At 37.9% G+C, this 20,879-nt stretch overlaps 1 protein-coding gene across 14 annotated transcripts in view; it reads left to right on the top strand.

Moving 5' to 3' along the window:
* FOXP1 (forkhead box P1) overlaps nucleotides 1-20,879 on the top strand; it is a 411,134-nt gene that overhangs the window by 338,497 nt on the left and 51,758 nt on the right. For all 14 annotated transcript variants that reach the window (XM_058437157.1, XM_058437155.1, XM_032149488.2 and 11 more), the window contains one exon: nucleotides 11,606-11,710. In XM_058437157.1, the coding sequence (XP_058293140.1) occupies nucleotides 11,606-11,710 (105 nt within the window). The remainder of the gene's footprint in view (nucleotides 1-11,605; nucleotides 11,711-20,879) is intronic.

Here is a 20,879-nt window from a genome sequence, read left to right as displayed (position 1 = left end):
GATGTAACTCTTAGAAATCTTGTGCTGACTTCCACAGAGTACTGGGGAGGGGAAGAAAATAAGAATTAATATTGGAACTTTGTTGATGGTCGTTGGTTTTTTGGGTGTCATTGGTTCCTCTAACATATGGACAAGGTTCCACATAGACCTTGTGACTCACCAGTGCAAACACACTTGCATTGACATAATGAGAATGCCTGCCTAATGGTGTTAATAACTTTTGGATTAGTGATCGCTATGTCTGTATTGACACAGTTGCTCACACCACTTTTTGGAAAGCATTCTGTTTTCTTAACGAGATCCCAGTGTTAATACTGCCAGTGGTAAACTTTTAGTTACAAACTCAGAATAACCCTTACTGGTGTCAGAAACAAAAGCTGGACCTCTGCCTCTTCTTGTTCTTTTCCTTTGTTTATTCCTTCACTCATCACCTTGCAAATACAGGCGTTTTGTGCTTGTCATCACCTGCTCTGTTTGCGATTGCATTGTGATCCAAGCACACTAACCAGCCACAGGTACTACAGCTCTGATTCTCTGCTCCATCCTCCTGCTATGCCACATAAATACTCCTGGCATCTGGGAATCAAGATAGCACATTTTGCCCAGTGTGGCTGGAAAGCGGGGAGATAGGGAAGATTGGTGACATGGTTAGTGATGAAAATAACTGCCAGACTTACTACCTTTTGTGGCACCTAGCCTCAGGTTCTTACCATTGGTAAAGCAGCCTCTTGCTAGTCACATAGATAGCTTACAAATGAGATGCCCTTAAATCTGGAGGAAGAAACTCTAGTCCTAAAAGCATCAGACACACTACACTGTGCTGTTGGGGCCTTTGTGGGTCTTTGACCCCTAAGTCCAGAATGACCGTGAGGCTCTGCCATGCCCTGTGAAAATTCAAATTAAAGTACGTCTTCAGAGACTTGCTACTTTGTCAGTGTCAACCTGTGAAGTCAACCCAGCTACAGACCGGATCCTCAAGGACTACTTTATGAGCTTTTGCTTTTCCAAACTTGAGTCATTTGAATATGCGCCCCATTGTCGTGAGGTTTGCCCTATCTGCTTATGTGATTATTTGTATTATTTTCTTTAAATCAAGTCATTTCTTAAATAAAATGAGCCTTATTCTAAGAAATGATACCTGTGAAATCAGAAGTTGGAGACACTAGGTATATTTTGGTCGATTACAAATTAAGATACATCTGCACATCTTCAAAGTATGCTTTCTTGCTCCATTTGACATTCTGTGGACCCCAGTGAGTGTGTGCATATCACGAGTTGGGATGTTTTCATAGGTTTTTCTCATTTTTCAGAGGGAAGTGACCTTGACTGAATATGGTACTGTGCCAAGTGCATGGAAACCCTGCCTTCCTGGTATACCCTAATTTCTTAGAGAAACTCAAGACTGTCACTTAACCTTCCTAAAAAGTTGATTCGTAACGCTGCTTTTCCTCACATAACATCCTCAGGGATATGAACCAGGCTTAGAAGATACTTAAAGCAGACCTAGAGTTTGGGGACTGTGAAGTTTTCAAACTCATTGATTCAGTAGTTTACTCTGGGATATTCTTGATCAGTGTAATATCTGGTAAACATTAATCACTGACCATATCACCCAACAGATCTGTGCTGATGTAAAATTGGTGTTTGTTAAACAGAAACAGAAAGTGACCTTTTCCCTGTGCTAACTTCCTTCAGCCTTACCTGTTTTGTTATGTTTAAAAAACAAAAAAGAAATACAGCCTTGCATTAATTTTTAAATAACTTTGAGCCAGCAAGCATTTCTGTGAGTTTGCAACTATTACTTGGTGAGGTGGCCCGGTGCCACCCCCTTACGTATTTATCTATGTCCATCCATCTTGTTATAAAGAGGGCATCCTTGTGACTATTTCTGTAAGCATAGACATTTTTAGGTCAGATACAGATCAGGGAACACCCAAGATCCTTGGTACTCAAGTTATGATCCATGGCCCAGCAGCTCTGGGGGCTTCCTCCACATGTGTAGTCGTGCGCCACCCCACCACCCAGAACCACCGAATCGGATTTGTATCTGTCATAAAATTCGAGAAGCACTACTCTAGGAATAGCAATGGGAAAGGAAGGTTTTCCCCAGACACAGTTCTTATAGTCTCTTAGGGCCCAGTCAACGTTCTTTGAGTCATTCTCCGTTTTTGGCTTGTCTGCATATACTTATTACTATTATCTACTTAACATTGATCATAAATTGTCTCGTTTAAATAGGTTGTGTAAAAAGTAACTACTGAGAAATCATGTTTCTGAAGTACTCGCAAAAACTTTATCCAACGCAGATGAATATAAGTCCAGAACTATGGAAGTGAGGGTATACCATGCACACCCACCCAGCACACCACTAATGGGCCATGCCCTGAGGACCACTATAGCAAAATAACTCTTATTTCTCCCAGCATAACTTGCAAATCAAGAAAGAAGGGGGGAACAAAAAGCAACTCCGGACATAAATGGTTAATAGCTTGTATTTCAGATGTAAAGTTGGTTAAGGTAGTCCTCACATCTCGGAGCACAATATTGAGAGCAGATAATAACAATAATCTCCGTCATTGTTTAAAAGCACAAATCTGGCACTTAATAGACTAATTCACAGTCACTCCAATTGCAAGTTTTATTCATGAATATCGTATCACAAGGGAATGTGAAATCCTCTAATTAAACATGATTTGAAAAGCAGCAGAAAATTGAGATGATGAGCATTCTGGGGAAGGAGAGTCAAGGATTCCCTGCGTGACAGAGAAAGAGAGAGAAGCATGTGTGTTACAGTTTGTAGAGAACTCCATCCTTGTTCATTCTAGGGTAGGCCCTTTAATAGGCTTTAATAAAACACCCTTCTCTTTGTGGAAGGATTACAGGACCCATTGTCAACTTACTTTTGGAAAACTGGTTAATAAACATGTGGGGTGGTGTTTTTCTGCAGTGAGTGAGAAGTGAAAATTAAGGCAGTGTGCTAGAAATGCAGTGTCTAAGTTGTCTCCCAACTCTTCGGTGTGAAATAAGAAGCCCATCTGCTTCTCAAAGTGTTTTCAGTGACAGTTGAAGGAGAAAGGTCATTTTTACAAAGCTGCCAGGGAAACGCATGCAGCGCTTGCATCGTCGTTTCTCCTGTTCCCACATCTCATCTGCTCGTCTTTGGGCAGGTGTAAGACCTTTTCCCCCTGATGCTACAGTATGGAACGTGAAGAAACTTTACCTGTTGTTCTATTTTCTGCAAGAGACTGTGGTTGGACTTCCAGCTGATTTCGAGGGGATATACAACAGTATGAAAAACGCCAGAAGAATAAACTGTAAAGTGGAAAATGGTGCTAAGTATTTAAGGAATCATGTCTTTGAGATTGTGAATCTACCTTGCTCTTCTTGGAAAAGGTCGTTGCGATCAAGTTTCAAGGCCAGCTCATCTAGTTTGGTTCATTTTGTGTGACTGAGCATGTTTCACTCGAGTTAATGATCAAATATTTCACAAATATTTGATAGCAATTAGTTTTTGTAAATTTAGTAATTTCAAATCAGAAGTCTGATTATATGTTCAGATAGGACCTCATCACTAGAATATTCTCAGATCAAATTCATATTTCCATCTTCAAACCTAAGAAGTATGTGATATGGTTTGGTACAATCTCATTGAAAGTAAGCTATGATAACAAAGTCACAGGCAGGGAAATGTGATAAGAACTAAAAAGTGAAGAGAGAAAAGAGAAAATAGGATCATTTTATATAAGCTGTCATTGAAGAATCAGCAAATAAATGTAAAAGCTTTAAAATAGTAGTGGCTTCCATCGATGCCTGCCATTGTAGCATAAGTGTAGCTTAAGACACTCTTTATTAGTAGATAGGGCTAAAATTGTGTATGAAGAGAACAGCTTTCTAGAAACCCAAGGTGTCTGATTTAATGTAATATTTTGGCTGGGAATAAGCAGTCTCTTACTGTGCAGGCAAAAATCACAGGCTGGGATGGACCTGAAAAAGGAGGATTCTGTGGCTTACAGTGTTGTTAGGTTGACATAAAGATGTGCATGTGGACATGAGACCAAATAATTTGGAAGGATAACAGACAAAGAGAGACATAGAAGTCTTTTGTCAACAACACAGCCTTACTGATGAGTATGCCCAGTGCCTGTCTCAGGGTCGGAGTTCCATAAATTAGTTGGCTAGATGGATGAAAGTCCTAAATGGTGGGAATGAAGAAGGTGGCCAGTGGGGGAAGGGAGGGAGGCAGAACAGCTTTTAAGTCAAAGGAGGTGGGAAAGGGGATGTATAGTGCTTTTTGGTTTGTGTATTTGCAGTGGGTCAGGGATGAGTGAGAGGGGAATAGCAACCAGCCCCCTGCTCCGCAGCCATGATGATGACACCGATACTCCTTCCCGAGGGGCTTCATTCACTCCTTTAATGGATATCTATTCAGCACCTACTCCTTATTCATCTTGTCAGTACCAGGATGTGCCACTGTTGCCTATTCCCTATGCCATCTGCATATCCTTGGTGGAAGTTTGGTGGAGGTTTTACCACTGGGAGGAGCTCTTGTGTGATTCTCTTCAGTTTTCAAATGAGGGAATTGGAGGGCAGAGCAGTGAAAGGACTTGCAGGATTCCTGGTTACAAGCAGAGCTATCATGACAAATGAGGCCTCCCGACACTGTGCTCCCAACCATTCCTATAGAGAAATAGCGCTGGCCCTCAGTAAAAGGAACAGTTACACTCCATTTACATGTGAAACAGAGAAAGCCACATAGCACATTCTGCAAAGGTTTTTCAGTACACAAAGGATCAACAGGATCTGGGAAACAAAGTTGCCCCTAGGCACTTATTCTTCAAAAAGTTCAGCTGCTGTAGTTTTATTTTTATTAAAAATCTATCTCTTCCCCCTACCCGTCAAACCTCAAAAGTTATTTTATAGCTTACTGTAATTTCAAAAGTTGTTATATAATTTTAACTATAAATTCTTTTGAAAACGTGAGCAGTATGTTGGGGAAAAAGAAATCTAAGAAAAGTGAAATTTAAAAAATGCCAACGCTTACATTTATGTTCATTTTGACAAAAGTATCAAACCATTCATTGGGGATAGAGTAGTGTTTTTATCAAATGGTGCTGGGACAACATTAAAAAAAATGAACTTGGAACCCTGACTCATATCATATGCAAAAATTAACTTAAAACAGACCGTAGGCTTAAATGTGAAAGCTAAAGCTGTAAAGTTCTTGGAGGCAAAGCTAGAAGTAACTCTTTGTTACCTTGCGTTAGGCAATGGTTTCTGAGATATAACACCAAAAACAGAAGGAGCCAAAGAAAAAATATATAAATTGGACCTCATCAGAATTCAAAATGTTTTTGCTTTAAAGCACACTGTAAAGAAAGTAAAAAGACAACCCACAAAACAGGAGTAAATATTTGCAAAAAACAGCCCAATGAAAAAATAGGCAAAGGCTCATAATAGACATTTTGCTATAGTAGATACACACATGGCAGGAAGCACATGAAAATAGGTGCAGCCTCATTAATCATTAGGGAAATTCAATCAAAAGCACCGAGTACCATTTCCTAGCTGTGAGGATGGCTGGAATAAAGATACGTAACAAGTATTGGCAAGGACATGGAGAAATTAGAACCCTCACACAGTGCTGGTGAGAATATAAAGTGCTTTGGAAAGTGGTCTCAAAGTTCCTCCAAATGTCAACCGTAGAGTTACCATAGGACCCAACAATTCAACTTCTAGGTAGATATCCCCTAAAATTGAAAACAGATACTTAGAATACACGTACGTACATGTTCATACCAGCACTACTCACAATAGCCAAAATGTGGAACTAGCTCAAATGTTCATCAACAGATGAACGGATAAATGTGTTATGTATGTACAATGGAATACTATTCAGCTACAAAAGGGAATAAAGTACTAGTAAATGCTACAGTGTAAACGAATGAGGCTCCAAGGATTATGGGAAGTGAAAGAAGCCAGGCATAAAAGAACATACACTGTATGATTCCCTTGATGTGAAATGTCCAAAACAGACACACCTCTAGAGACAGAAAGAGTAGTGATTGGCAAGGGCTGGAAGTTGGGAGGAAATGGGGAATGACTGCTAATGGGTACAGGATTTCTTTTGAGGGATGATAAAAATGTTCCAAAATTAGTTGGTGATGATGTTTATACAACTCCATGAATATTGAATTATGCACTTTAAATGAGTGAATTGTATGATATGTAAACTATAACTCAGTAAAACTTGAAAACTGTATTTCCACAATTTTGAGTGAGTGGGGAACAACCAACATAGTCTTCTGTAATTTAATTTATCAAATAACATGCCAGTGAAATAAAATACAGTTTATAATTTAGGCAGGATTTCCTTTTTTTGGTGTTTGTGGGGAGGCATAAACCGTAATGGGCACAGATGTATGTAGCCTTTTGCTGCAGATGAATCAGAAGTTTGGAGAGGAGGAAAACAAAGGCAAATTTGGAAAGAGGCAGATTTGGAAAAGGGAAGAAAAATTAAGGGGATACATAAAAGACAGATGAGAACTTGGGTCAGTACACAGGAAAAGCTCAGAATCTGCCTTCAGGTGAAGGGAAAACTGGCATTTCAGTTGGCAGGAAATGGCTTGGCAGATAGCAAGGTCACTCTTCGCTTCATCTCCCTCAGAAATTCTTCCCTCTTAGTTACCACAGGGGAAGTTAGCTTACAGGACTAACAGTGTAAGGATCACTAAGACTGCAGACAGCAGAGTTGAGAAGTTGTCCTTATGTAGCAGGTGGATTTAATAATTCCAGTTTGAAGCTTTGGTTAAGTAGTGACCTTGGGAATGTAACCATGAAATGTCATAAGGAACCATAACCATTATATAAAATTGTCTCAAAAACTAAGGTCAGTGTTGAAGTGAAGACCTTGGGTGGTATACTTTGATGCAGAAAAAAATAAATAGAACAAAATATCCTACTTAACTGTCATTGAAAATGACACCCTTATATCCTACTGAATATATACTGGATTTGGTATCATTTAATGTCAGAAATTATTACATATTTATATGTAATTATACTTTTCATGCAAGTTGGTTCTTTCTAATCTGAAATGCTATCACTATTTTTGTGTTAAAATTATATTTAATTTTTACATATCAAGGATTATCAAGAGAAATTTAAATTAACTGGCTTTTCTCAAATGCATACTATCTGTGTTTTATATATTCAGAATAAAATTAAATAATAGAAAGTGTCATAACGATAGTTTCTCATGTAGCTTTGCATAATTCTGGTCTTTACCTACAAGACTTTTTTTAAAAAGGCAAACACCAGTTGAGTGTATAGCCACACAGAAATGAAATAGAACAATATATTTACTGTCTGTTCATTCATAAATCCACCTAACATTTATCAAGCCCATTTTTTGTTTTGTTTTGTTTTGTTTTGTTTTGTTTTGTTTTGGGAGACCGTGTCTCACTCTGTCATCTGTCGCCCAGGCTGGAGTTTAGTGGTGCAGTCGGGCTCACTGCAACCTCTGCCTCCCAGGTTCAAGCGATTCTCCTGCCTCAGACTCCTGAGTAGCTGAGATTACAGGTGCCCACCACCACGCCTGACTAATTTTTGTATTTTTTAGTAGAGACGGGGTTTCACTGTGTTGGCCAGGCAGGTCTCAAACTCCTCACCTTAAATAATCCACACACTGCGGCCTCCCAAAGTGCTGGAATTACAGGCGTGAGCCACCGCGCCCGAACTCAAACCCATGTTCTGTTGGAGGTACCGAGTATATGGAGCTGAAAAAGTGATCCCTGCCCCTAGGAATATTCAACCTGGGAGTCTGTGGTAAAATACACCTTATTAAACAATTGACCCTAAAGTTTTAGAAGTCTAATTTTGACAAACATGTTTAAATCTTTTAAAAACAAAATGTATCTATTTTCATCACTGACCCTGGCAGCTTTTCAGAAATGTTACTTTGCACATTGGTGAGTTTACCCTGGAATAATTTATCTAAATGATTAGGCTCACTGCTTTATTTTACCATCAGATGCCCAAATCATCCTTTTCCCACCATGTTTCATCCTGTAAATGTAGCTCTAAATTAATTCAAGATAAAAACATTATTTTCCTCATTTTTATTTCCCTTCTTGTCTTTTTTGGCACGACCCAAAAGGCAGTAAGAATATAAATGCTTGTTCCACTTTTTTGAGAAAACAGAAAAGCTCCCATTCAGAGGTGCAGCTGGTGTTGTCCAATGATGCTTCATACGGAACGACTGTAAAGCTAGAAGCGAGACCCAGCCACACATGCAGCGGGTGTGTGGTATTCATTGTGCCACTGTTAGAGCACACGGCAGACTGGAAATCAAGTCCTGCATAGCACTTGATTCTTTTTCTACCACATACATATATGCAAACACATATATGTGTGCAAAAAAAATAACAATTGCACAGCAACAGTTCCTACAATGTGCAAAATTAAAACTTCAAAAGATATAAAAATTATGATGAAAACTGAGTTTTCCTGCTACTCCTGACTCCCTGTACCCCTCCCCAGAGGCAACAGTTGTTCCAGTTTCTTAGGTATCTTTCCAAAAAGATGCTTTCAAGGCACCTCTGCCAGCTTGTTCTTTCTCCTTCCAAAGCCAAACACTTTATTTCAGACAATTGTGTATTTAAAAGTATCCAGTTATATATTAAATATGAAAAGCAAATGACAACAGTGTGTACAGTATGTTTCCATTTTTAAAAATAATAATGTGTTAGAAATGCAATATAAACCCGAATGGTAAATGATGCCTAGGTTGGGGTGTGGGGGTGCACTTCCTTCGGGAACCACTGCAGTTTAATATGTGAACTTGTGAAAACAAGAGCATGTAATCTTTTCATAATAAAGAAATATTTTTAACTAAGAGACACATTCACAAGCGGTCTTCTGAATGTGTAATTGTACCCATGTGTGACGAGTATGAGTTTCTTTAGACTTCAGGTATAACTGGTTGCCTTCTAAGGCCCTAGTGAGTCGTTATCTGTCCTTTGAAGTAGTGATAATAAGTTGAACTAAAAGTAAATCCTTAGATGTGAATAGTTTTATTCAGATCTTGGATCCTTCACAAGTCAGTTAACTAAAAACAGGAAGAGGAACAGCAAACATCGTGTTAAATTCTACGCATTTTGAGTCCAAAACCCTGCTAGTGAATGCATCTTATTATTTTCTCTCGTATTATTATTTTCAGAACACCCCCAGCTTAACCCAGGAAGCACAGCCGTTTAACCATTTACAGTTCTTAACTAGTAATATTAATTTTTCATCCTAACTAGTTCAGGCTCCTGGTTTCCAAATTGAAAAAATCATACAAAATATGTATACTGGCTAAGAATGTACGCGGCATGTAGCATTTTTCAAGAGCAACTTGATAGAATATTCACAGTGTTAAATTTTGGTACCCATTAATTGAGTGATTCTGTTTCTCTGAATGTATCTTCTGGTAGCAGTCAGTTGTGATAATATTGGGATGTTTAAGCTGGTAAATTTTATTTCTAACGTTATCTACAAATACAACAAATATGAAGAGAAACTCAACTTCTAAAATAGAGGAATGGTTAAATTTTGGCCTATAACCAGAGTTGAGATGATATGTGATGGACTATTACCCATCAGTAAATAAGGTTCTTGAAGATGAGTTGAGAACATGAGAAAGTATTTACAAAATTATGTTAAATGTAAAAGAATGATATAAATATTCATGCCTTATCAAGTGTGTATGTATTTGAAGGTAGGTTTTTTTTTCTTTTCAGGATTTTCAAGTTTTCTACAACAACAATATATTACTCTTTTAAAGTTATAAGAATAGTTAAATCTTAATAAAATTGCTAAAGAAAATAATTATTAACGTTGGAATATTTTTCTTTTCTTTTTAAGCTGTGGATTAAAAGTTTCTTTTTAAATGATTTTCTTGCCTCTTAGAATATCTGAGAATTCTACTACTGTTGAAGTATTCTTTCATTTGTAATACTGTTAGTAAATTTTTAAAATTCTATTTTTGCGTGTCTGTTTTATTCATTCACAGATCTGAAGATGAACACAAATAGGTAGTAATTCTTTCCTTGAATCCAGTGCAGTTTTACCCTGTTAACTGCTTAGAGAATATCCTTTTATTGTTTGGCTTCATAAATCTCACTATAGCTACTCGAGTTCCCTTGTTTTATTCCTTTCTTGTGTGAGGGGCACCTTTCTGTATTTTTACAAGTTATTTTTCTACCTTTTTTTTCTTTGTTTTTTTATTCTAAGGCCTATTTTCTGTGGTAGGGCAAAATAGCTTGTTATTATCTTTAAATTATATTAGATTTCCAGCAAAATTATTCAAAAGTCATAGGGAGATGTAATGATCTTTGATCAGGTGTAGTTCTGTGTGTCTGTGTGTTTACTTTTTATGCTCCTTGGTTTGTGTTCATAATACACTTACTGTGGGTTGTGTTATAAGTCAGGGACAAGTGGCATTTGTGTACATACGCTCTGTGAGTGTAAATTGATAAAATACATGAATATACATCCTGATGGCAATATGAAATGAAATACAGGCCTCTTGTGTGTATGCATGCGTGTGTGTGTGTGTGTGTTCGTTCTTATAATCGTCATTCATTGTGCTTGAAGTTCAAAGTCAGGCAGAGACAGTCGAGTAAGTTGCAAAGTAGCCCTTCCTGGGAAGGGAATGCACTTGAGTAAGAAACAGAACTCTCAGTGTTAGTTTTACATTTCTATCTGATGGAATTTAAGGTTATGGAAACAACTGCAAAAATAATTTGTCTGAAAGAAGTCTGGAGGCAGAAATATAATAGAGAAAATATTTGAGAATATGGTTCATCGGCGAGTGCAACAGATACTCTTCCCCGAGCACCACATGGTGCGGATCAAAGCATCCCATGACTTGGATCCGTGTGGCCAAATCATTACGTATTGATTGGCACCCCACTGGAGGATTAACCCCTTCATGTTCATGCCAAATTTTCTCTCACTCTTGGTGTTAGGAATTTTAGGAATATAATCTTCTTGCCATTATTAGCTTTTTTTAAAAAAAAAAACTAATCATCTGCTTGGATACATTTGTCTTCCTAAATTATTTTGGTATTATTCTAAATTATTGTACTCTTCTTTGCTGGATAAAATTAACTTGGGAAAAAATATGTGATTATATGAAAGCAGTTTCTGGGGGAAGGGAAGAGGAGAAAATGGATAATATTCCTTGTAGATGTAGCAAGAGAATCTCAAAATCAAGTACAGATTTTATAATTTTCATTATGTAGATTAAATAAGTTCTAGCTTTTTAAAGACTCCTTCGCAGTCTGAGTAAAGTGCTTTGCATCTAACAAAAGCCTGTCAAACACTTTTTCATACATAGATGTACATTTCTAACATTTGACTAAATACGTTTAGGTACAATTTAACTCTTGCTTTTAGGAAACAATGCAGAATTAATTAGTCAATTACATGGGATGGGAGAAATCACAGATTTGTCTTGTCCACATTTGGCCATGTGGGCTCCTCCTGCCTTTTTTATCCTCGTCTGGTGGAATGGTTCTTGGCAGCAAATTCATTCTCTGGTCTTCTGTGTGTTTTCTTTCAGTTTGTCCCATGAGGAGCACCCCCATAGCCATCCTCTCTATGGACATGGTGTATGCAAGTGGCCAGGCTGTGAAGCAGTGTGCGAAGATTTCCAATCATTTCTAAAGTAAGAATGATTTTATTTTGTTTTCTTCTTTTACATAGCCAACACCTCCCACTGTTCATGCTTTGCTCATAACATGCCTTTTTGATGGAGAGTTTCACCTCACCCCTTTGAGAGTGGACTCTAAATCACAAGGTCTAGCGCACTGTCATAGGAATAGTTACAAAATCTATTGAGGGTTGTACTACAGTGGGACAAAGACTTACATCCAAAGGCGTCAGTCTTAGTAAGAGCCCGTATTTGCCCATTTTTCAGAGTGACAAGGATTAAAAAAAAATGATTCCAGTATTAAACTTGCAGTTTTTTAGCGTTTACTTTTGTTCATGTCCTTATATATTAAATCAATGACATATACACTGTATTGTTGTTGTTGTTGGAGGTGTCATCTTCTTTTTTTTTTAAATTATACTTTAAGTTCTACGGTACATGTGCACAACGTGCAGGTTTGTTACATATGTATACATGTGCCATGTTGGTGTGCTGCACGCGTTAATTCCTCATTTACATTAGGTATATCTCCTAATGCTATCCCTCCCCCCTCCCCCCACCCCACAACAGGCCCCGATGTGTGATATTCACCACCCTGTTTCCAAGTGTTCTCATTGTTCAGTTCCCACCTATGTGTGAGAACATGCAGTGTTTGGTTTTCTGTCCTCGTGATAGTTTGCTCAGAATTATGGTTTCCAGCTTCACTTGTGGCCCTATAGAGGACATGGACTCATCCTTTTTTATGGCTGCATAGTATTCCATGGTGTGTATGTGCCACATTTTCTTAGTCCAGTCTGTCATTGATGGACATTTGGGTTGGTTCCAAGTATTTACTGTTGTGAATAGTGCCGCAATAAACATACGTGTGCATGTGTCTTTATAGCAGCATGAATTATAAACCTTTGGGTATATACCCAGTAATGGGATGGCTGGGTCAAATGGTATTTCTAGCTCTAGATCCTTGAGGAATCGCCACACTGTCTTCCACAATGGTTGAACTAGTTTACAGTCCCACCAACAGTGTAAAAGTGTTCCTATTTCTCCACATCCTCTCCAGCACCTGTTGTTTCCTGACTTTTTAATGATGGCCATTCTAACTGGTGTGAGATGGTATCTCATTGTGGTTTTGATTTGCATTTCTCTGACGGCCAGTGATGATGAGCATTTTTTCATGTGTCTGTTGGCTGCATAAATGTCTTCTTTTGAGAAGTGTCTGTTCATATCCTTTGCCCACTTTTTGATGGGGTTGTTTGATTTTTTCTTGTAAATTTGTTTAAGTTCTTTATAGATATTAGCCCTTTGTCAGATGAGTAGATTGCAAAAATTTTCTCCCATTCTGTAGGTTGCCTGTTCACTCTGATGGTAGTTTCTTTTGCTGTGCAGAAGCTCTTTAGTTTAATGAGATCCCATTTGTCAATTTTGGCTTTTGTTGCCATTGCTTTTGGTGTTTTAGACATGAAGTCCTTGCCCATGCCTATGTCCTGAATGGTATTGCCTGGGTTTTCTTCTTCTAGGGATTTTATGGTTTTAGGTCTAGCATTTAAGTCTTTAATCCATCTTGAATTAATTTTTGTATAAGATGTAAGGAAGGGATCCAGTTTCAGCTTTCTACATATGGCTAGCCAGTTTTCCCAGCACCATTTATTAAATAGGGAATGCTTTCTCCATTTCTTGTTTTCGTCAAAGATCAGATGGTTGTAGATGTGTGGTATTATTTCCGAGGGCTCTATTCTGTTCCAGTGGTCTATATCTCTGTTTTAGTAACAATACCATGCTGTTTTGGTTACTGTAGCCTTGTAGTATAGTTTGAAGTCAGGTAGCATGATGCCTCCAGCCTTGTTCTTTTGGCTTAGGATTATCTCGGCAATGCGGGCTCTTTTTTGGTTCCATATGAACTTTAAAGTAGTTTTCTCCAATTCTGTGAAGAAAGTCATTGGTAGTTTAATGGGGATGGCATTGAATCTATAAATTACCTTGGGCAGTGTGGCCATTTTCACGATACTGATTCTTCCTATCCATGAGCATGGAATGTTCTTCCATTTGTTTGTGTCCTCTTTTATTTCATTGAGCAGTGGTTTGTAGTTCTCCTTGAAGAGGTCCTTCACTTCCCTTGCAAGTTGGATTCCTAGGTATTTTATTCTCTTTGAAGCAGTTGCATATGCATTTTATTTTTATAAAATTTGTGACAATTACTGGCCAATTGCAGCTTGGTGATTGGACCCATTCTTTGTTATACAGTTGACTTTATAAATATAGAAAGCAGATGCCAAGGAAAGCTACCAATTTGATTCTTAACTTTCTATATTGGTATTGACTTTCGTTCGGGTTCTTGTCCTTCCTTATAGGGAGAGTGGAGTAACAATTTCTACTGTTAAAGTATGACTAAAACCTGGGTTGGCCCATTTGAAGCTGTAACACCTATAAAGCATCTCTGTAAGGAAATAATATTAATCTCATAGCTGAAGTGAAATGCTTCTATGCTATTCCTTACTTGTGTTACCTTGTCAGTTAAAAATAAAATTTAGACCAAACTGCCCTGCATTTTTGTATCATATAAATATATTCATAATATCATTGAGTCATTAACCTATGAATTGAATATAATGTTACATGATATTATAGACATGTAATCAAACATATGCACATGTATACCTATAACATATGCACGTGTATAACTATAACATATGCCCATGTGTACATCTGGGTGCGTGATGGTTTGCAAATTGGGTGTTGGGGACCATCTCCTTCTAGCTTTTCTCTCTCATTCAAGCCCCAGGGAAACAGAGGTGAGCTGATTTATGTGCAGGTCTCCAGTATTGTGTGGTCTTTATATTGTTAGAACAGTCTCTGTATCTATCTTTATGGACCTGATACAAATATTGTAATAAAGCCATCCTTAGAGAGGTACCTAGTGTTACCTGCAAGCAGTTTTGGTGAATATAAATTTTTGGTTAATGAATGGAAGCCTGTGAATCTATTTCATAGCTTTCTTGCCTCAGTATTATACTCTGAGAGCATTATGTAGTCATTGAAAACTTAAGTACTTAAAAATGTTTTAAAAGGGATGTCCAAAATTGCTTCTAAATATGAACAATCAAGATCAGCAATGCTTTATTTTAAATTAAGCAGCAACCCTTTACAATTATTATTATTCAGATTAGTGATACTGGGCTTTGTTTTGTTTAGAAATCACTCACTATAGAATCTTAGTTTTCTTTCCTGATCATTTGCCTAATCATATTTATATAATGAGAGAAAAAGAACTTGGCAGAGCCACTTTTAAATTCTGATTTTTTTCTTCTACATCAGTGCTAGGTTTGATAAATATCTTGGTACCGATTTCTTCCATCTATAGACTGGCCGATAAACATCTGTAAATATGATTTATTGTTATAAAGTCTCTAGAACTATAAAATTGCTATCCACAAGCTCAGGGACATATATCAGTTTTAGAGTCAGAAAGGGAAATGACAGTTTCTAGACCCATTTTAAACATTTTGTTAATGGCTAAAGTATTGCTACCCTAAAAAATCCTCAAATCATAGGTTCGTTTGTTATGTGAGCTGACAATTAGGTCATATTTATTAGATTATCCCGAAAAGGAGAGAGAATAATTTTCGTATTAAAGAAAGAGATCATTAGAATTGGGGCCTAGACTCAATTCCTATAAAAGAGCCCATTTCTCTTCTAAAGATATTAGAAGTCTGGCACTTGTATAGGAAACCACTTATCAATTATTTATTGTGGTTTTCCACATGACACGACATGTTCTCAGTTCCTGTTTGCTCAGTGGAATTGGAATGGCCACTATCAACATGCAACTGTTGTTTGGTTATTTCCTGGTACTTATTTATTGACTTATATTTGTAAGACAACTTTTGTTTGTAAGTTACAGAAACCCAACTTAAATTGGCTGAAGCAAAATAAATAAATAAATAAATGAGGGATGATAATTGGCCCCTATAGCTAGCTTGCTTCAAGCGTGGCTAGATCCTGATATTTAACCAAGGCCGTTGGAGTATCGATTGTCCATTAGCTCTGTTTTTCTGTGTTGTCTTCATTTGGGGGCTCTTTCCAAGTGGAACTGAAGAGGACAAGTTTATTAATTCCACAGAGTGTCTCTTTCCCTGTAGCCCCAGAAAAAGCCATAGGCAGACTGTCATTGGCCCAGATTGAGTCATGTGTTCTAGCTTTGAGCCAATCACCATGACATGCCCAGGCTTGCATTACATGCCGCCTCCAGAACAGAGGGTGATGTTCACGCCACGTGAACCACATGGGGGCTAGGGATGAGAGAGTTGGTTCGAGAATGTAAAAATGAATATTGTAAAGTAGCAAAGGAGAGCAAATGCTGAGTAAGAAGAAACTCCCCTAGATGCTTTCCTGAGTTACGCATTGACTGGTCATATGTTACAAATTCAGGATTTCAGTTTTCCTCTACAACATGATTTTAACCCTTGGAAATTCAGAGTTGTCTTCAGGTATCAGGATCTTGCCTAGTGCAGTGGAAAATAAGTTACTCTTCTTGTAGATTCACGTCTCCCACTTCTTTGTTCAGTCTAAAGGGAAATCAAATTGGCTTTGATGAAACCAACTTTGTTTTCCATTGAACCGAACTGAAAGAAGCTAGCAAACTTCTGTGGTTCAAATAAAAACCACCTGGCTTCTTTGAATGATGTCACTGGGGGGGCCATTGTCATCAGAGAGTGATGCATCAAGTACTTCGCTCAGATTGCTGGATTCGTAGATCCTGAAAGCATCTTCATTTGCTTCAGTGGACCAAAAATTCTCCAGTCTACGCTTCTCTTCAGTTGTCTCTCTCTTTTTAGAAGAGATTTCCTATGGTTTAGGCAAATTGATAGCGGTGTTGCTTGAATTCTCCTTGGTATTCTTACTTAATAAAGGTAGCATTGCTTTGACCTTGATTTAAGTGTTACTTCATAGATTTTTTTTCACCTGTTTTCTATTCCCTTGATTTTACACTCCCCTAGTAATAGTTTATAATTAAATAGTACTGAACCTTAAAACAGGCATAGTCCCGAAATGCTTCACATGTATTAACTCATTTAATCGTCACAAACAGTTTATGCTAGTATTGTAGTAGTATTCCCAGCATAGAGTTAAGGAAACTAACTCCCAGAGAGGTTAAATGATTTACCCAAGGTCACACAGCTAATAAGAGGTGGAGTCAAGGTCCAAACCCAGGCAGTCTGGCTTCAGAAGACTTATTCTTAACTGTTGCATTATACAGCCTGGTTAGAGGCAGCACTTTTTATTGACAGTTTGCTTTCTGCTTGGCAATGGATGTAAAGAAAGTTTTGGAGAAAGGCTGACTGGGTAGTGAGGACACTATTAATATGTTCTTTGGACTAGCCACATGTCATCTGAGCCTCAGTATCAGCACATGTGATTTGGGATGTTAACCACTTTTTACGGTTGTTAGAATTAAAAGGTACACCAGGCAAGACACAGGTGGCATACCCCTGTAATCCCAATGCATTGGGAGGCTAAGGTGGAAGGATTTCTTGAGGCCAAGAGTTTGAGACCAGCCAGGTCAACATAGCAAGACCCTATCTCTGCCAAAAAAAAAAAAAATTTCAGCTGGGTGTCGTGGCATGTGCCCCATAGTCTTAGCTAGTTGGGAAGCTAAGGTGGGAGGCTCACTTGAGCCCAGAAGTTTGAGGCCACAGTGAGCTATGATCATGCCACTGTACTGTAGCCTGGGTAGCAAAGCAAAACCTTGTCTCTAAAAATTCAATAAATGAATGAGTAAATAAAAAGTACATCGTATAAACTGCCTAGCCCATACTAGGCACTCTTTAAAAGCATTAGAACTTCTTAACCTACTTAGATATATTTATTTTTCAAGGATGGGTAATTTTAAATATCCAAAAATTTCCAACCTTCTACCTAGGAAAAGGAGTTGTGACTATGCAAAGCATTGATATATCAGAAGAAATTGTTCTGTAACAGAATGTTTTAATCAGAAACCGCTGGTAAAAAGTCCCACACAGAGGGGAGGGCATGGCAAATTTTTTCCATAAAGGGGCAGACAGTAAATATTTTCAGCATTGCAGGCCATATAGTCTCTGTCACAGCAACTCGACTCAGCTCTGCCTTTGGGGTACAAAAGCAGCCTTTGACCATGCGTAAGAAACAAGGAACGAGTATGGCCATGTCCCTTGGATCACAGTTTGCTGTACCATTTTTGGTGTCACCAACATATTTTTAGCTGAGGAATGCTTTTGTGGCCCCGGAAATAGCTATCCAGGGTTATGTTAGCTTGGATTCACAGAACCCTCAAGTTAGTCATATTTGAGGGGAGATATCCATGTGTGTCATGCCCCCTCCCCCCATGATTTCATTGACCAACCATGGTTTCTGTACTTCTTTGATCTTGGGTTCTTCCACCCAGTTTTTAGGGTTCAGACTGAGGGAGAGGAAGTGACTTTGCCAGGTAACAGCTTTCTGGTCTTCTGCAGCTCCAGATTAATAAGCTGTAACTGTTACAGAGGCCAAGCTTGGTTCTTCAGGATAAAAATCCCATCTGTCAATACTGTGCCACTGTTAACAGAGAGAGGGGTTCATAAAAAAGAGAGGTGGGGGAGACTCACAGGTCTAAAACTGAAGCATATTTTTTTTTCCCTCCCGAGGAAGAAATATCATAACTGTTGGTAAATCAAAACCAGAGATTTGACAGTTTTCTGTGATCATTCTGCAGCGTTTGTTCCCTAGGTGAGGTATACCACAGGGCCCTTGATTTCAAAGATAAATACTGTACAAATAACTATCCTGTTGTCTTTCCCTCACCGCCAACAGAGGGACGCTTTATCAGAATCAGCAGATACCCAGTCTACTGTACACATTTATTTCCCTGTTTCTTCTGAAAACAACTTGCAGTTTTAGTGTTGATTTTTTTTTTTAATCTATCAACCATGAGTTATCATGTGACTGTTGCATTTGTTAGCGCTAACTGATAGCAGCAGGTGCTCCTGCTGACTCTAATGAAATCGTCCAGCCCTGCATTGCTTGGCATCCTCCGGTAACAGAAAAACAAAAACAAGTCCCGTATCATCCAGAGAGGTGAAGCTCATCGGCGTTCTTCCATCTTCTCCCCACTTGAGTCCTTTCTTTTTTCTTCTTTTCAAACCAGGTGAAAGACACAATCTTTACTAGTAAAAACGTGGATTTGTAATTCTTCCCCTTCCTCCCCCTCCCTTTTTTTAATGCTCATATAATACATTGGCAAAATGAGGAGTAGATTTGAAGGTTAAATCCTGACCACATTTCCCTATTTTTAACTTAGAATGTAAAATCAGACGCAGGCCCATAGTTTCACAAACACCAGGTACTCTTACATGCTTGGGGTAAAATGTTTCCATTTCCCCTAGTTTGTCTTTTAGGTGACCACTTGTATAAGATCTACTAAAAGTATCATTTGTATCCTTGCTTAGTATCCTATTTGAAAAGAATTGTTTTTCTTTTGGTGATTTCTCAGGGAGAAAAACTCCATGCAAAATAAAACAAAAATTCCCTTGCTTGTTAGAAAGATGTACGTAATTTATGAAAGCCAAAATAAACTGTATATGTGCTCTAATGGAAGACAGAGAAATGTTGAGGAAAATGCCCAGAGATGGAACTTTGACCCTTTCCAAAAGGCCGAGGGTTGTAGACAGTAGAGGACATTTCATTGGTAATTTGCTTTTTAAAATTTTTTGCTGTGAATTTTACTTTTCAAAACTGTGAAGAGTTTTATGTGAAAGAAACTAAGTGTGCTCTGTAATGTTTTCACAAGTGTTTTTATCATGGTAACATCTTGTTTACTTTAGTTCCCTGCCTAAAACTACTTGGAACATGTTAAGAAAACATTTCAAGAAAGCCTCGACAAAGAGGCTTTTGTTTAACAGCCACCATGAGGCAGCACGGATCACAAAGGTGTTAACTTTCAGCCCCTTAAGCACTTCCACATGAAATTCCAGCAACTATGTTTGTGGTTTTGGAAAAACAAAGTGTATGTTAAAGAAACCAGGTATATGCTAATACATGTCGAAGGAGGCCGGATATCATAAATTGTTTCAAACCCATTTGTGGCTCTCGGCTTGCACGCCTGAATGTTCTGCAGTGAAATTACCTCTAGTTAGTGCAGGAGACTTCAGCCATGTAGAGGGAATAGCTGTCTATAATTGTGGATGTATGCAAATCAAATTCCAGCCTCACAATTTAAATCTCAAGAAGATGAGGATGAAAATTTTCCCCATCAGATCTGAGGTGACAAGTCTTTGAGTATTGCAAAATGAGCTGTATATTTTTATGAATTTGACTTTTCTACTTATCATGCATTTTTTATTGGTTTTAGAAAAATAAAAATAGGGTGTTACCAAAAAAAATTTTTTTCCCCTTTTAATGTCTTTTTTAACCTTTCTGACATTGCTTAGGAGTTCAGGACCTTTCTTAGTACTCGAAGAGGTCAAAGTGGCCTAAATACCACAGTGCCCTCTAGTGATATATAGAATATTAGATAGAAAGTTTAGACAAGTTTGCCAAAGATAACAGGCCCAGTGCCACCACTTTGCTCAAAAGGAAGCAAATAACATTTGAACGCATTTTTTTTTCAACAAACAGATTTTAGTTAGAAATGCAAATTAAATTTAAATTTTTCTTGTAGGCTTTGAAAACATTGGAAAATTTTTTGAATGTCTACTTATGCAATTAATTCTACATATAACTGCATATGTGCATGCGGTACATCTATATCACTGTAGATGCATTGTTGAGTGTTCTTATATTTTAAGAGCCATTAGTTAGCTTAGGTATTTCGTGTGATCATTTCCGGCATGTAATTAGAAGGCATTACTTAAAAGACAGGGATCATCTTTGCTCCATACTTTTATTGACACTGTCTACCATATTATGGCCATGTCTAAATGGTAAAATTTATTATTAGCAATAGTGTCACAAAAGTCTGAGACAGCGATTTTCCTTTCAATAAAAGTAGTTAAAAACCTTTTAGAAAATCCATAATTTTGATTGCTGGTACTTCATAAATGTATAACTGGTACTTTTTAGCTGTCTCTTTAGGGAAAAATGAGTTTTATCACCTGCGGTACCTGGGTTAATGAAATTGTGTGTTGGAATTTAGCCAGGATGAAAGATGAGATCATTCCAAGACACTAATATTGGCAAC

Source organism: Hylobates moloch, unplaced genomic scaffold, assembly GCF_009828535.3.
Source record: "Hylobates moloch isolate HMO894 unplaced genomic scaffold, HMol_V3 SCAFFOLD_4, whole genome shotgun sequence".
In the NCBI taxonomy this organism is placed as follows: Eukaryota; Metazoa; Chordata; class Mammalia; order Primates; family Hylobatidae; genus Hylobates; species Hylobates moloch.
Note: the sequence above shows the minus strand (reverse complement) of the source record. Positions and strands in the feature narration are given on the sequence as shown.